The 17143-nt window shown below is 36.8% G+C and overlaps 3 protein-coding genes across 3 annotated transcripts; 2 read left to right on the top strand and 1 right to left on the bottom strand.

Annotated features, from left to right (window-relative positions):
- The first annotated feature begins 435 nt into the window (after positions 1 to 435).
- Positions 436 to 3781, top strand: LOC114732175 (probable prolyl 4-hydroxylase 7). The gene is given in 8 exon segments (XM_028919461.1): positions 436 to 846; positions 939 to 1025; positions 1128 to 1188; positions 1279 to 1383; positions 1976 to 2033; positions 2129 to 2304; positions 2390 to 2450; positions 3222 to 3781. Coding segments are annotated over 8 exon segments (963 nt in total). The 5' UTR covers positions 436 to 739; the 3' UTR covers positions 3530 to 3781.
- Positions 3782 to 8765: 4984 nt separating this feature from the next.
- On the top strand, positions 8766 to 10189 carry LOC114732180 (transcription factor MYB35). The gene is made up of 3 exons (XM_028919470.1): positions 8766 to 8898; positions 9010 to 9139; positions 9439 to 10189. The coding sequence occupies exons 1-3, from the start codon at positions 8766 to 8768 to the stop codon at positions 10187 to 10189; spliced, it is 1014 nt and encodes a 337-aa protein (XP_028775303.1).
- Positions 10190 to 12072: 1883 nt separating this feature from the next.
- LOC114732185 (uncharacterized) lies at positions 12073 to 16016 on the bottom strand. The gene is made up of 9 exons (XM_028919476.1): positions 15727 to 16016; positions 15479 to 15550; positions 14925 to 15380; positions 14482 to 14617; positions 14170 to 14332; positions 13847 to 13975; positions 13519 to 13713; positions 12923 to 13045; positions 12073 to 12527 (listed from the first exon to the last, which is right to left on the bottom strand). Exons 1-9 carry the CDS (start codon positions 15917 to 15919, stop codon positions 12435 to 12437), a joined length of 1560 nt encoding a protein of 519 aa, XP_028775309.1. The 5' UTR covers positions 15920 to 16016; the 3' UTR covers positions 12073 to 12434.
- Between the last annotated feature and the right edge of the window lie 1127 nt (positions 16017 to 17143).

The following is a 17143-nucleotide window of genomic DNA, read 5'->3' as shown; positions in this document are numbered from 1 at the left end:
ATAGTTTTAGCCAATATACTTAATTAGCAAGGATATTTTAGGAATGACAACACTTATTTATTATAAATAACCAACTTAACTTACTTCCTTAATCTCTTCAAATAAGTCAATTGGGTCTTATAATTAGGATCGGAGGAGTATTAAAAAACAGAGGTAGTATATTAATAATAATTAAATTCATCAATATATCATGTCCTCAGAACACACACATATAAGTATAATTAAAAGTCTACGTTTTGGCTGAGTCCAAAAAAAAAAAAAAAGTCTACGTTTTGGCCAAAAAAAAAGAGTCTAAGTGATTAGAATTTGATTAAAAAAAGGCCTACGTAATTAGGGGGGGGGGGGGGAGAGAGAAAGAAAGAAACTGAGAAACCGTGTAAGATGTTTCACTTTCACATGTGCTTTACTGAGAATCAGATAGAGGAACGGTGAAGGAAGGTTCGAGAAAGGATTACTGGAGGAGCTCATAGTAAAAGGACGCAGAGAAAGTCAGTGGAAGCCAAATCCAGTGGGCGCTGCTTGAATTTGTCTGAAAGTTTCAACATTTGGAAATAAAATCCCACAAGAATGCACCCGCGCGACATTTCCACTTCCCCGTCGCTCTGATTCGTTTCAGTTTTCTCACTCCTACATTGCCTATTTGTCTCTTTTCTCCCATTTCTATAAAATCCCCCTCCCTCCCAGCTCTTCCTCTTTCCTTTCTCTACGATCCCATTGACTCCATCTCCCCCTCTTTCCCATGGATTCTGGATACCTTCTGGCAATTTTGCTCTGTTTTCTCTGTTTACTCCCTGATCTCTCTGTTTCTTCCATTAGATCGCTGGCCTTGGGCCTAGATAAGACCACGTAATACCACGCATCCACACTTTTTCTTTTGGTTGGCGCGTGTTTAATACATTTAATAAAATGTTTCAATTAGTTTTTCTAATCTTTTTCAGGCATGGATCGGTGCTTGGATTCAACAGGGGCAGCTCATCAGTGAAATTCGATCCTACTCGGGTCACTCAACTCTCCTGGCGTCCGAGGTTTTTACCTGTTTGTTGTGTGTTTTTTTCCCTCCCCGGTTGCATTGGCTGAGAGAGTTGCATTGAGTTTACCCCCTTTTCTGTGAAATTTACCGTACGCAGGGCTTTTATATACAAGAAATTTTTATCCGACGAAGAGTGTGACCATTGATCAATCTGGTTAGTTTTCTTTTGTTTTGGTCAAATGGCCGCTGTTGGTCTTTTTTTCTACCCGAAGAATATGTTAACTTCAATTCCCGAATTGTACTATCAGGCCAAGGACAAGCTAGAGAAATCTATGGTAGCGGATAATGAATCGGGTAAAAGTATAATGAGTGAAGTCAGAACAAGCTCTGGGATGTTTCTTTCCAAGGCTCAGGTATTAATTGTGGATCCTCTTTAGCTGCACCTATTTGATGATGATGTGCTTTATTCTAAATGACGAGAAGGATTAGAAGATTGTTTCTCTTGTCTCTACATCGCATGTTTATCAAGAAGTTCATTCTGAACTGTGTGAATACTTTTAAGCTTATCATGCAAGTATGTTATTTAACCTGAAGAGTGACGTAACTGGCAAAAGTTTATCACTGTGCTTTGTATCCTCTTTAAAACACGTGGTTCTCTTTGTCTTTTAAGGAAATTGGTGTTTAGTGACGAGGAATGTTCCAGATCAGTTAATCTTTCTTTCATCTGGTGAATCTAATTTAGGAATGTAAATGAGAATTACCCAGCTTGATATTTCTAGATTTAACCTTGGGTACATTGGCCTAGAAAGCTGAAAGCCATTGTCGCTGCCTGAGAAGGATTGTAGCTCCTGTCCCATTGTGGAGTTTGATAGAATTTTCATTTTATCTGTACTTTAGAATATCAGATTGTTGTGACGATTTTAGCTGTAGCTTGTACTTCATGAGCTTGAGTTTTATTCTTGAAAGCCATGTCAATTACTTTCCCTTTTCTGTTTTATCTCGAAGGATGAAATAGTGGCTAGTATTGAAGCCAGAATTGCCGCATGGACCTTCCTTCCAATAGGTGGGTGCAATATTATGCTTTGTCCATTTCAATCCTTGTCTCTTTTTCTGGTGTGATTACTCTTTTATGTTTATTGGTCTCTTATATGCCATCAGAGAATGGTGAGTCTATTCAAATATTGCACTATGAGAATGGTCAGAAGTATGAGCCACATTTTGATTACTTCCATGACAAGGCTAATCAGCAGCTGGGAGGCCATCGGATTGCCACTGTGCTGATGTATTTGTCTAGTGTGGAGAAGGGTGGCGAGACTGTTTTTCCCAACTCTGAGGTAAGGAGCATATGATGAATATGGTTATCTTAAGGTTCCTTTTAAATAGATCCATTATTGTTAATTGATCTTTTGTCATTTTTAGGGAAGGTTATCCCAGATAAAGGATGATAGCTGGTCTGAATGTGCAAAGAAAGGCTATGCAGGTACAAATACTAGGACTTCTTGACAACTATTGCCACATTTTCTGAAAGTTTGGTTTGTTATTATTGTACTTGAAAATGAAAATTTGAAGTATTTCAAATGGGCATGCCCTTGTGATCCTCGTGGTAGCAATATTCTGCTGTTAACCCTTTTAGCCTGTTGTATATAACCAGATTATAAACGAGGCGGTATTTGTAGTTTTTTTTTTTCCTATTTAACATTTTATTTGAGAAATTTTCATTGTCATACTGCTTTTTGTTTGAGGTGCCAAGTCCACTGAATTTCCTCACTGCTGATGTTGAATCACCCAACCCCTCCCCTCCCAAAAAAAAAAAAAAAACAGAACACCAAAAAAGGCTCCCTGCTAGCAGCTGTGAATCTACATATAGTTGCTTGCTGTTAAGCATAACTGTGGATTTAAGATCTTGATTGAGTTATTCGCCAGAATCAACAGGCAGAGGTTTTTTCTTTTTTTTTGTCTTTTTTGGGGTGGGGGGTGTTTGTTTTGATACTCAACAACATGCTTGAGTCCATTAGCTGCTTCATTGTGAAATATGGTGATACAGGGGCTGTTTCATGGAAAACTTCCTTTCAAAAGATTTATGTTGTTATTGATAAGCAAGCAGGCAGATTTTTCAGTTGCCGTGCTGTTTTCATATTTGATATTTTGCTGTCGGCTTTGTCATGGCTGTCTATATCATGTAACAAATAGCTTTTGTCTCATTTTTGTGGGGCATGGCATCTAACACGTTCCTTTTTTCCTTATGTAACAGTAAAACCAGATAAGGGTGATGCCCTGCTGTTCTTCAGTCTGCATCTGGATGCAACTACGGATCCTTTGAGTTTGCATGGAAGCTGCCCGGTGATTGAGGGTGAGAAGTGGTCTGCAACCAAGTGGATTCACGTGAGGGACTTTGACAAACCAATCATGAGAAGAAACGACGGGGAATGTGTGGATGAGAATGTAAATTGCTCCAAGTGGGCTAAAGTAGGGGAATGTGAGAAGAATCCCCTTTACATGGTTGGGAATGAGGAAGTCAAAGGATTCTGTATGAAGAGCTGCAATGTCTGTACGTCCTAGGGGCTACTCTCACTCTCACGTGCGTTTTTGAATCCATACAAAATGAGTTTCTTGTAGATAACATTCATTTTCCCTGGGCCCCCACCCAACTCCTGCTGCTTATGACTGAATTCTTAATTTATTCACCAATCCCCAATTGAAAGAAGGGGAAACGCTAGAATGTAGTTTCCAAAGATGGGTGAAAGATACGCTCGAATGCGCTTTTTCTCATGGAACGTAATGCCATTTCTTTTTACCCCCGTCTGGGGATTGTTCATTTGGATTGATGTCGGTAAAATCAACTTTATTTTTAACTCACTTCTGTAAACAATTGAGATAAAAGTTAGTTTAATGTTATTTATGTTAGATGCATTTTTGTGAAAAAAATTTAAGACTGATAAACTGCTTAGATGACGTGTGAAGAAAACTAGCTTGCTTGAATGGCATGTAGAGAAGTCAGTTCTAAAGATTTAAATCTGAAGAAAAATGACAAATGAAAAAGAAAAAGGTTATTTCAACTTCAATTAAAAAAATTCATCTTTCCGAATATCACACGTGTTGGGCAAATTGACTTTTTGGCTCAGAAAAGTTAGTTACGTGATTGCCAAACAAGCTTGGTCAATTTGGACCATAAAGTTAAACCATAAATTTCAAATTTTATTAAGTGAAAAAAAGAGGAGGGAGAATAAGGTGGTTAGGGGAGGTTTAAATTAATAAATGAAATTAAATATTATGGGTGAAAATACAATTATGCTCTTATATTATTCATTTATAAAAAATATCAACTTCGCTGGAGCTCCTGTCACCGACCTAACTGGAGATCAGTGGCAGAGCTCCAGTGGTTGGAGAAATTTTTTAAAAATAAGGTCATTGAGGGTTTAAATTCATAACTCTTTGACACACCAAAATAATTATAACCACTAAGCCATTCAATCCATTTAATCATATGATACAAAGAATATATATATATAACAAACAAATATAAGTGTCCAGATATGCATGAACAACTGAAATAACGCGATTCACAACATATATTAGGTGATTTACAAGAGGTATACGGGAATTCACAATTCTATTTAAGTTCAGTGAAAAGGAAAATCAAAATCAAAAATTGCTAGAACAATTGAAGTAAAGCTATTCACAACACAAATTAAGCAATTTGCAAGAGATATATTGGAATTCATAATTTCACTAAATTTCTTGAGAAAAAATTGAATATTATAAATAATCAAAATCAAGTGATTTACAACATAAATAAGGCGATTTGCAAAAAAAAAAAAGGGTGAGAATTCACAATTCTATTTGATGTTTTGAGAAAGAAAAATAAAATGTCATGAGCAAAAAAAGAAAGGAAGAATCAGAACATTCCATTGCAGATTGTGTTCTTTTCTCTCCATGTTTGGGCGGGAAGTATGTTTGCCTCCGTAAGTCCTCTCCATCCCCCTCCCCCCCCCCCGGGGTGCCAGCTTCATTCCATTTTTTATATCTCCGTCCTCCTCCACCGTTCTACTTGTTTCTTTCTTTCTTGACACAACATCTTCTTTCTGTTCAATAATCTACTTAGAACCAATGGCCTTCAAACATCTGCACGACTTTTTTCATGCCAAAACTGACAAACAGCGAGTTACTTTCTCCAAAGGCTCTGCTATTACCTGCAAAACAAACATCAAGAAGGCAAAAGTATATCCAGGCTCGTTTGGCTTGGAAGCCCAAAACATAAGAAGGAGCACAAAAGGGAGAATTCGATCCTCGTCAAATGTTGCCATGATGTTAAAAATGTTGAATGCTTATTGGAATCAGAACTTCCACTCTACAGCACTCAGGGAAAAAACAAAGGGGAAAGCGTTCTCCTACTTAGTACGGCGGCAAAATTTTAGAAAGATTTCTAGGAGGGAGAGAGATACACCATCTGGCTGTTGCATGGAGAGCTCACTAGTCGGGGTCGATCCTTGATATTGGTGACTTAACTTAGGATCTTTTAAGAAAAAAGACTTGATTTTTTCGTTTATTGGCTTCTTTTGGTACTTTCCTGGTTTTTCTGTTTACCATTTATGGGGTTTCTATCAATTCTGTCTATCTTCTATTGGGTTTTCTTGGAAGTGTGTAGAACATAACAAAAAACAAAAAAACGAAACAAATAGTAGTATTATTTCTCTTATTGGTACACGTGGAAAGCAGCGCAGAAAGTCTCCATTTTATTTGACCTTCACGGAGATTAAAAGATATCACCTAGATTAAAAGGAAAAGCTCACAACCCTCAAATCACAACCAAGGAACAACAAAATGCACTGGACACTACATTGATTAAAGTTGTAGTTCAAGAGTCAGTTAGTTAGATTGGTGTCAACTCAGGATTAAATGGTCATATTAAAATAGTACTCTTCCGGTCCTTAATATAGGACCCAATTCTTGAGTTGGTTTTGGTCCTAAATATAAGACCCATTTCTCATATTTATCAATTTTCTCTAAATTACCCTTATAGATATTCCCTCAACCATAATCAAATAGAAGAGGGAGAGGGGGTATTAAAAAAGATGATTATGATATTTTAGGAAAAATGTGTTACTTTTCTTATAATTAACTAACTTACCTAACTTCCTTAATCTAATCAAATTAGTTAAATGGGTCTTATATTAAGGACCGGATGAGTATAATTTAATAGAAAATAACAAAATACAACAATATTAATAATCATTAATAACAAAATATAAGAAAATATAACAATAGTTTGATTGTAATAATAACGTGGAGCAGCATTAAAATTTTTTATCTTTACTATTCATCAATAATTAAAATTAATAATCATTGATACTACAATCGTCATTAAAATCAATTCAAATCCATAGTGACTGAGATATGAGAAGCTAAATGAGAAAAAATAGAGTCAATACCAATATAATCATTCAAATTGATTTTTACCTGTTTGACTAGTTTGATACCGGTTCAACTCTTAACCATTTTAATACCCAAACCAAATCACTGGCTGATTCACTGATTTTTTTATTGAACCGATTGATTTGCTTCGATTTTTGGTTCCTTGGTCACAACACCGACTTTGCCATTACACTCCTCGCCCCCATTCCTCCTGCCCTTGTGCCCAACCGCTCTTTCACACCCTCTATGCTCGTGAATTTGCTTGTTGAACAACAGATACTGATTGACTCGCCAATTGAATGCAACAATTCTTGCCTTGCATTACTTGGTCTCTTAGGTTGCATCTAAAAGTAACTCCTCCGTTCCACATTCATTCAACTGCTATATATATATATATATATATATATATATATTGTAAAGCATATATGTTGCAAAGACCGCTAAAACGCCTTTTTCTTTGATATACCCACCCCTTCTCCCACTTCAACGATGCCTTTACTGGGCTGGCGATTCTCTTTTGGCTCACCCCTTGGAGCAACCCTTTTCATACCTCAGAGGTTGATGAAGGAGCCTCTGATGAGCAACTTGGGTGGGAAGCAACACCGTCATCGAGGGATAGCGGATTTGGCTTCTTTTTTGTGCATACAATAAGCTGCTCTACGGACTAAAAGTTACAGAGGCTGTCATTTCATTTAGATGCTCATTATTCGTCTTTATTTGAGGTGTTTTAATTCTTATGCTAATCAAATCTGGATACTTTGTCAGTGATGGAAACAAGAACCTGTAGAGGCCTGGTTTCAACTTTCAATTAGGAAGGAGACACTAGAAAGACGTTGTTTTTCTTTTTCTTTTGAGTTGTTTGGAGAAAGTTTCTATTTGCACTTCAGTGGCAGAATGTGTGTGAGAGAGAGAGTTGTGTGCTTATAGTGAGACAAGTGCGGGTCGTAAGAGAACAACGTCGTTTGAGGGGGAGTGGAGCGAGATGGACCCTATAGGAAATGGAGAGACCTTTTACCGGTGAATTATCCTCCTGCAAATATTACTAAATAGCGTGATCTAATAATTGGGCGAAAAAGACCATAACATAATAAACAAATTAATATTTTATATAATTACACGTATTAGAATAAATTTCAATGTAAATAAATTTACAGTCTATACAAATAAAATTATATATTTTATTTTTATACAAAAGTATTTGACTCTAATATTATATTATTGCAATATATCAAAAGTTTACCACTTTATAAGTTTTCATCTAATTATCTTTGTACATTTTTATCCATAAAAGATGAAATATATACATGTAGGGTTTATTAGAGAGAGCAAGAAATAAATCAATATTTTTGTTAAGATCGCAACTGTTGTCTCGAGGACAATCCTTTAACTTAATAATTTGTTTTAAATAAAAAGGAAGATTTTTCTCTACTGTAAAGGATGGAATTAGCGATTAGGCTGAAAAGTATGATTGATGGACGAAGAGGGAGCATGTGTCCTCCAACCCCGCCCCATTTTGGCAACTTTAACGGAGAACCACCATCATGCCAAGAATCTAATTTTATGGGCCTTTTTGTTATTGGAGCCCGTTAGAATCACGTACAAAATATCTGAAGAAATTCAACTTTCTCTCCTATTAAAATTGTTCCATTTCAAGCAACAGGAGTTGGGTTTAGCAGAATGGACTAGTCCCTTACAACGTAACGAACCAAGAGGTTCAAATCCCTACTAGAAGAGGTACTCATATTTAGTACTCGACAGTACTTTGAATAGGATTACCTCTAATGGAAGGTAGCAAAAAAAAAAAAAATTGTTCCATTTCAGATTCCCTCTTGTCCACCCTAAATAAATGGCCTTCCTATACATGAGGGCACTTTCATTTACGTTGGACAAAAATTAAACCACTTTTATCCATAACTTGTTATCACATACGTATGCTTGTGAAGAAAGAGAACTGAGTGTGAGCCGTAAGTAGCACGAGAAGAAGATCATCTCTTGGTTTGAGAGCCTGACCAAAAAAAAAGCTTGGATTGCATGCATGCCATGTAACAGAAATGAATATCACTGAAAGTCATTCGATTTGTACCTGATTAGATTTTAGTGTTGGGAGCCAAGCTTATGCGAGCTGAGAGAGCATGAGAGGGAGGCACTTGCAGTATGTTTGTGATGTCATACAAAATGGTTTCGTTTTTTATAGTTTTATTTCACAGAAGATGAAGAAGTTCATGCAATTCTTGTTAACACAAATGCTTTTCTTGCCTCTTCATATCTTAAACGCTAACAGCTTTCTTTCACCACTTTAAAGTTACAATGCGAATTGCATCACCATTACATAATTAATCCCTCCCGATTAAACTCACTTCTCTGCACCATTTTCTGTTGCAGAATGGGAAGGCCACCTTGCTGTGATAAATCCAATGTGAAAAGGGGCCTTTGGACTCCCGAGGAGGATGCTAAGCTACTCGCTTATGTCTCCAATCAAGGCACTGGCAATTGGACTCTGGTTCCTAAGAAAGCTGGTTAAATTCTTCCCCACCTTCTGAAGCAGCAATATTATTGTGATGTTTACGTGGTACTTACACTTCAACTTCATGAAATATGTACATTTCTTTTTGGGAATTTGCTTGCAGGGTTAAACAGATGCGGTAAGAGCTGTAGGCTTAGATGGACTAACTATCTAAGACCTGATCTCAAGCATCATAGCTTCACACCCCAAGAGGAAGAGCTTATTATTAACCTTCATCAAGCTATAGGAAGCAGGTAATTATAGTTCTATATTCGGTAGTCATCATATTCATTTGTTTTCAGTTTTTATCTCAGAAAAAGAAAGCAGAATAACATGGCAAAACGTTGTCTAATTCTTTACGTGTGATTGTATGGCGCAAATTAGAGACCCCAAGCCCATTAAGAATGAATCAACTATCGCTATTGGTGTGCGTCAAAGACTTGTCATGGCCAACCACATACCCTTTTTATGTTATATTCGAGAGATAAATGAATTTTGCATCTTCTTGATCAGTTAAGTGCTTGTTTGTTTGTATGTTTTTCTTCGGGTGCAGGTGGTCTTTGATTGCGAGGAGACTCCCTGGGAGAACAGACAATGATGTGAAGAACCACTGGAACACAAAGCTGAGGAAGAAGCTTATGAAGATGGGAATTGACCCAGTGACCCATAAGCCTGTGTCTCAAGTCCTTTCAGATTTGGGAACTATTAGTTGCCTCTCAACTATAACAACCGAAACACAAGCTCCGAACAACAACTTAATGGTCTCTAATCATCAACTAGATCAAGAGGTGCAGTCACAATTCATAAACCCAGAGAATAATGTCCAGTCACATCATAATGAAGCTCCCCCTTCATGTCCATCACCCTCCTCATCTTCTTCATCTAATATCACACAACTAAGCTCACCTCCTCAGGTTATTACAACTGCTGCTGCTGCTGTTCCTCCTCCTCCTCCTCCTCCTTGTTCATCGTTTGATTGGAGCGAGTTTCTTCTGAGTGACCCGCTCATGTGCACCGAGTTTCAACAGCAGAACCAGTACGACGTGCATGGGATTTTGTCGTCGTTGAGTCCCTCAGTTATGATGCAGAATCAAACTCAAGTTTCGAATAATATCGCAAGCGATGAGGATTCAGGAATCTTGGCTTATGAGGAAAGCATGGAGCGCCAAGTTTGTGATACGCAATATTGTGAAGGAACTTCATCTTCTTCGGGGGACGACTCATTCGTGGATGCTATTTTGAACAGGGATAGTGAGATTAGGGCAGCATTTCCTCTACTCCTAGACGGATCCACTGATTACTAGATTCTTCCTTTTTTTCTCTTTTTTTCCTTCTAAAGTCGCATTAATTTTAAGGACAAAATCCTCTATACGATAAGTAGGAAAATTTGAGATTGTGCTCTCAGAACGATTTCCATAGGAATGGGACTAGATTATATTAAGAATTAAGAATAGATATAATAACTTGACCCTTTAGATTTACTAGCGACACCATCATTAATTATCATCATTTACTACTGTTTTGATCACCAGTTCAAAAATAAAATAATTAAATGACTTATTCCAGTAACAAAAGTTATAATTTATGCATAAAATTTAGCCGGCAAAGTTCAGTAAAATTTAAAATATGTACTCCTCCGGTCCTTAATATAAGACCCATTTAACTAATTTGATTAGATTAAGAAGTTAGGTAAGTTAGTTAATTATAAAAAAAGTGACACATTTTTCCTAAAACACCATAATCATCTTTTTTAATACCTCATCTCCTTCTTCTATTTGATTATGGTTGAAGGAGTGTCTATAGGGTAATTTAGAGAAAATTGATAAATATGAAAAATGGATCTTATATTTAGGACCAAAACCAACTCAAGAATTGGGTCCTATATTAAGGACCGGAGGAGTATATAAGTTTCATGATATCATAAAACTTAATAATAAGTGACTTGAATTTGCCCCTTTCTATTTTAGCACATTTTTGCAGTGTCTATTGTCTATGGCCTATAGGTGAGTAATTTAAATTAGTAAACATAAATTAAGGAAAACTAGACCCAAGGGATAGTTGACGTTGTCCTATTATAATTCCACCTCTAAACATGGCAAATACCTATTTAGCACAAGCGCGGACAAAAATCATCACCAAAAAAAAAAAAAGTAATGAAATTCCAATAATAGTAATATATACCACAATGAATAGCCGGTCAAAATTATACTTCAATCATTTGTCAGTAACATGATGAATTATGCCTATAAATTTAGCTTTGGATTTACTATATTGGCATTCGCAAGATTAAAGAATCCAGATCCCAGACCTCATTTATCAACCAAATTAAACATGACAAATTATTTGAATGGATAAAAAATAACACTACTTGCAAGGTACGGCAGAGGAACATATAAAGGATTCAGAAAGGCAAAAGATAGAAACTCATAATCACAAATCACCCATGTTGCAAAGATCGACTCGTTCATTTCGCAGACAAGGGTCTTCTGGTAGGGTATGGAATATTCGAATCGAATCCTTAGAATCGCAAAATACCGCTAACCCTACCGTATCGACAAGGAACGAAAATGGATCGCCAACTAAAGAGAACCCTAAACAAGAAATGTTAGGTGATAATGAAAGCGCCCAGTCGAGTCCTCAAAGCACGTCGTGTTCGCCGTCGTCTCCGCCGTCGCCTCCGTTCGAAGATAAGGTATGCCCCGGTTTTATATCATCCATTTTTGGGCACTGCATGGGTCATCACAAAACGTAGGAATTTCTTCAGTTATTTTGATAGGCTTGTGCCCTTTCATCCCCACCCTGTAAATATGCCGTCGATGTCTGGCCTGTCCTCATCTTGCTTCTTTTCGTTATCTTCAGTTCAAGCCAGGTTTGGCACGTATGATTCTTTAAATGTACATGCACAGTTTCTTAATGCACAATTGAGTAATGTGAAACCGGAAACAAAGAGAACAAAAAGAAGAAAAGAGATCGAATTTGTTAGAAGTATCACCAGTTTATGATATATGTACAATCTAAACTGCTAGTTTACACTACCTATTTGGGACCACCTATATTGGCCGCTTTTCTTATTCAGTGTCCGTAGATTAAAAAGAAAAATAGTAATTCGAGTGAGTATGCATGCATTTTTTTTTTCTTTTTTCAAATGAAAGGATAACATTCTGTAATTTGAATTCAGAAGAAAGTATTACTTGACTAAAACTCCGAACCTCCTTATGTAATCTGGGGCCAAAAACAAAAAAATCGTAGCCTTTGTTTGATTACAGTAAAAGCAAAAGGGAGTTTACCAATGATTTCCACCGTAGAGCAATGATATTTTTTTTCCTCTTCTGGCAAAAATCATTGGTATCTGGAACCACATTCATATTATTGTGATTAGTTTACATTCAATGAATTCAATAATACAACAGTTAGGTAGGCAGAACATTCCAATTTGCAAGGAGAAACTGCGAGGCGGCGGGAATAGGATCACTCCGAAGCATGCTGCGGTTAAGACTCTTTTTTTATGTGTTTACAGATTGAAAAACTAAGAATCTAAAAGGAGGTGACTCAAAAACCAATCTGGTTGAAATTGGTGTGGTCAACTTTATTCAGACGAATAGCGCATAATATATGCTCTGGCAAGTCTTCCGCCTTGTTCCCCTGTTCCACCAAAATCAATAATACAATGTTCATCACATATGAATCTTTCTGGTACACATTCAGATTACAGGAAAAGGTATGCCAAATCATATGAGGTTTTAGTGCCTGCTGTTGGGCTTGTATCACTTTTTATTTAAATTAGAATTAGAATTTCACGTGTCCAAAAAAAATAATTTAGAATTTTCTAACCAATGCTATGAAAATTAAATTGAACCATTCAATCGAACCACAGACATTAAACTAATCAAGGAACCTATTTCTTTGAGCCTTTGACTTTTGCAGCTAAATAACCAACTACTAATTATTTATTGTAAGGGCAGCAGCACAAATAAAATTTTACTACATGCTAGTAGAAAGTCCAGGCTGCATATAACTAAATAAAGACCAAGTGTTACCTGTATTGTAAGGCCAAAATCCAAGATACAATGCTTCAACCTTTCTGTGAAGCCTTCAACTCCTTTTCTAGCAATGTAACTGAATCTGTGCACATCCAAATCAATCTCAAAGTAGTTTTCTCCCTGTAAAAGTAAAGTGAAAATAGCATCAAAATTCAGAACTTTCAACAACTCAACATTTTAAGATTATTAAAGCCATTACAGAATCGTACTCAAATTTCACAACAAAATTCAGATACTGAAGCTTTAAATCAGAGACTAAGCATATCCCTTAGTATAAGCAGATATATATACCATTTCAGAAGGCGTGAACACCAGACTGAAACCTATTTCCATTTTGTTTAGATCCCAACGTGATCGCCAAGGAAGCTGAGTAGTGTTCATAATATGCTCATTCTGAATTTTATTTATAAATTGATGAATTTAGCACATTCAGCGTTATCAAAGAGTTGATTCACCTATTTTTGTTCAGAGAACATCATAATGATTCAAGTTACTCCAAGGAAACACCATGCAATTACCCACATTATCATTAAATCTCATATTAAAATGTCATCATCATACTGCAGATAATTCAAAAGATGTAGGGTACCTACCAGGAAAAATTCGTGTTGAGGTCGTGAGAGAACAGGTTTTTCATTGTAAGCATTCATAAGCTTCTTTTCAGTCGTGCCTAAAGTAAGGTTCTCCACATTTGCCACTCGACCCAAAATTTTTAATCTCTCCCTAAAGGGTGCGATTGTATCTAGAGGGAAGCCTTTGACTCTCTCCACCTCATCATTGATCAATTTCTGTCAAGAAGATATGTCCAGTTCAACTCGTTAATGTAATTTACATATTAGAACACATCATAGAGGCAATATGCTCCAAGACGCAAGGCAGAACATGAAAGAGAAACTATCATGTTTATTGAATTCTTCTTACACTAATGTGTTCTCGGAATTGTTCTGGAAGTTCTTTAGAATATTTTTCAGACACTTTAAAATACAAAACCACATTCATTCCTTCTCCATCATTTTCACTTTGGAAGATAGTGGCAGGATATAATGGTATCTGCAGGTAAAAATCAAGAGAATGTATCAGTAAAAAGTATTTATGAACTCGTGAAGGAAAGAGCTCCACTTTAACTTTTTCTTTGGACCATATAAGATTATCAATATAGGGCCAAAAACTTCGCATCTAATTTTTCTACGGATCAATAAATGTACATTCAAATTACCAAGCTAAATAAGAAAATATGCAAATACCTGAACATTAACTACAAGAATAGAAGGGACATCTCCAGCTACATTTATTGCTGGAAGTTGTACAAAACGAGCAATATGATCAATTTTCCGCTGAGACAAGAAGATGTCAGCACCAACCGGATAGAAAGCAGCACTGCTTGGAGCAGATTCTTTCTTCTTATCCCTGCCAATGATGCCACAGAGAAATATATATATCAAGAGAGAAGAATAATTCCAGAATTTTTAATCGTCTCCTCAACATGTGTGCCTTCTTACAAGGTTCAATCATTGAGAGAAAGCTTAGTACAGAGCATCAAGGCATTTGGCGTGTACCTAAAGTAGTTTTTTCCTCTGACTTTGAAGGAACATGGCTCAATAGGTGACCAAGAGCCTATTGTTTGCTTGTCTATTGAGCAAAATGGAACTGATGAGCCTGCTAAATGTTTTTGTTTGAGTGCCTTTGGAGAATCTGAGACAGAGGAGGAGGCATGAATGAGTTTCACGCTTACGAGCATTAGTTGTGGAGAGAATCAGCAGAGTATGCATCTAGAAACTGACATGCAGGTAATCAATGAAGCTCAACGAAGAAGAGTTCAGCTAATAGAAATGATGGTTTCCTTTTATTTCTTCATTCCTCTTAAATGGTTGTCATTGTGCCCAGAGTAATTCAAGAGGCTCATATGTGAGTGAATATTTTCTCTTGCATAAAAAGTGAAAGTGCAAGGAAATTAAAATGAAAGCAACTTGTACAGATGGAAAATATTGCCGACACTCACATAACGTCATATCAGCGTAACCTTCCCTCCATTTGAAGGAAAGTTTTGAAAGTGACTTTCTGCGTGAATTTGGTGTTTCTGGGCTTGTTGGCCGCCTTTTCTCAAGAGAGAGAGCAGTAGATGAGAGACATGGCAGGCAGGTGTTAGGAAGAAGCCCACAATTATCTGGAGTTAGTTTTTTGTCCTCTCCAGTTCCGTCTATATGACTAATAGATACCTCCCCCGCTGAAACAGCTGTTGCCTCAGCTTGAACACCCTCAGATCTCAATGCAGAATCTTTTAGTTGCGCGGAAGTTTTAGCACTCTTCAAAAAGGAACTACTTCGACCATAAATATGAGAGTGAACTCTCAGCTTCTGTTGTTGTTCAGAAAATACTGATCCTTGTTTGCTTTCAGCTATGTCTCCAGCTCTAGGAGAACAATCGCTTGGTCTGGACGCGATTTCGGATAACCCATCTATCAGAGATCGCATTAATTAATGTAAAAACAGAGTAATTTGTTTGCAATCAGAAAGAGGAGAGAAGTAAATGTTTAATAACTCATAAACCACTTACCGTCGTAGACACTATAAAATTCGTCATCACATTCAGAATCCAAGGCAGAAGTAGAATCAAACCAAGCTGCATCTGGAGACAGGAAAAAACGAAGCTCCAATTAACTGTGCACTTAATCGAAAATTTAAGTTCGTAACCAGAAATGTACAAGTCAATAAGGAAAAGTCGAACAAAGAAAGAAACAAATTAACGAAGAAATAAAACAAACACTGTATAGGATATCAATGACAACACAGTGAACAAAGTACCTGAAGCGCGTCGCGAAATTTGTAAAGCGGAATTAGTTTGGGATAGCTTTGTATCGCCAAAAGAATGGACGGCGTCGATCTTGCGGGACGAAACCCGTCGGCGGAGTATTCTTCTTCGCCTGCGATTCTTCTTCTTAGACAATCCCGATCGGCACTCTTCCTTGACCCTGGGCCTCGACCCGCAAGCCCCCATGCTCTCCCCCTCTCTCTCAATTTCTCTCCGTTGCCCGAACCCTCTTCTTCCCCAATAAATTTTTTTTAAAAAATGGTGGATTTTCCAGAAGTGGGTATATCAGATTGGGAAAAAGTTCCCCCCGGCAGCTATCGAATTTAGTTTATAAGGGGGAGATGATCTCTTGCACAAAGGTGTGGAACCCACGCTTGCTGTTCCAAATGCTTTGATCTAACCGTGTGATTGGTGCCACGTACATAGGGCCAAGATGCCGGACGCCGCGTGAAAATGAATAGAGTTTGGATTTAGCGCAGTCGCATTTAGTTCATTGTATCTGTACGATCGGCATTTATCACGAATTACTTGCGGCGTTTTTACAGAGAACCGGAAACCGTGTCCACTATGAGTATCAGGGAAGAAAATAAATAAATTATGTATAAAATATTTTATTTTTGTTACCATCATTGTTTCACGGTATTGCAGAGATAGATAACACTGAAAAAGTACTACATGTAAGGAGGAATTTATTAGTCAGTGGCAATTAAAAAAATGTTAAAGCAGTGACATTGTCGTATTTTATTATCAAAAAGGGGCTTTTTCGGTAATTAAAAGTTAGTATATCGATATTCAGACAAATAATGTTAAATTAATACGGGTTAATCCACAATTAGCTCATAAAGCGAGCTAAGGCGGGTGGAGGGTCGTGGTCAGACGGGCGATAGTGGGCGCACGTGTTTCGCATATTCGCACACACTTCAAGGTCTTCCCTCACACATCATTAATGCCATCAAGTTCCTTTGCGCAAACGCTGCCCAACGCTTGGACTTTCCGTCTCACCACTCCATATGTCAGTATTCTGTCCATTTATTATTATAAGAGACATTTGATATTTATAATATGTTTCTATATATAAGAAACACTTAAAAGTTATCTTTACTTTTTTATGTTAATTTTTTATTTTACCCATATTTATTGTCTTCAACTCACACTCTTTCTCCCTCCCACTTTTCTTTCTTTTAATAATTTAATTGTTCTCTTGCATGCTCTCTCCTTATTAATGAGGGTATTTTTGGAAAAAAATTGTACTTTTTACACATTGATTGTTCTTAGCTAATTTTAACTGTTTTTTTATCAACGTAATTCGGTTATTCGTCTCTTATAATAAGAAACAGATGGAGTATATTTTATGTAAGCCTATACATTTGATTTTTTAAATGGTCTTTTAATTTTAAAAAACATGTATTT

The sequence above is a fragment of the Neltuma alba genome, unplaced genomic scaffold, assembly GCF_004799145.2.
Source record: "Neltuma alba isolate B1F8T4 unplaced genomic scaffold, ASM479914v2 tig00012885_pilon, whole genome shotgun sequence".
Classification (NCBI taxonomy): domain Eukaryota; kingdom Viridiplantae; phylum Streptophyta; class Magnoliopsida; order Fabales; family Fabaceae; genus Neltuma; species Neltuma alba.
This window is presented reverse-complemented; position numbering and strand designations above follow the sequence as displayed.

Excerpts from the sequence above, each read along its gene's own strand:
- LOC114732185 (XM_028919476.1), bottom strand. The coding sequence starts at position 15,919 with ATGGGGGCTTGCGGGTCGAGGCCCAGGGTCAAGGAAGAGTGCCGATCG. Across the intron at positions 15,551-15,726 it reads AATTTCGCGACGCGCTTCAG|ATGCAGCTTGGTTTGATTCT; the intron begins GTACTTTGTTCA and ends TCCTGTCTCCAG. Across the intron at positions 15,381-15,478 it reads ATTTTATAGTGTCTACGACG|ATGGGTTATCCGAAATCGCG; the intron begins GTAAGTGGTTTA and ends GATCTCTGATAG.
- LOC114732180 (XM_028919470.1), top strand. The coding sequence starts at position 8,766 with ATGGGAAGGCCACCTTGCTGTGATAAATCCAATGTGAAAAGGGGCCTT. Across the intron at positions 8,899-9,009 it reads TCTGGTTCCTAAGAAAGCTG|GGTTAAACAGATGCGGTAAG; the intron begins GTTAAATTCTTC and ends ATTTGCTTGCAG. Across the intron at positions 9,140-9,438 it reads CATCAAGCTATAGGAAGCAG|GTGGTCTTTGATTGCGAGGA; the intron begins GTAATTATAGTT and ends CTTCGGGTGCAG.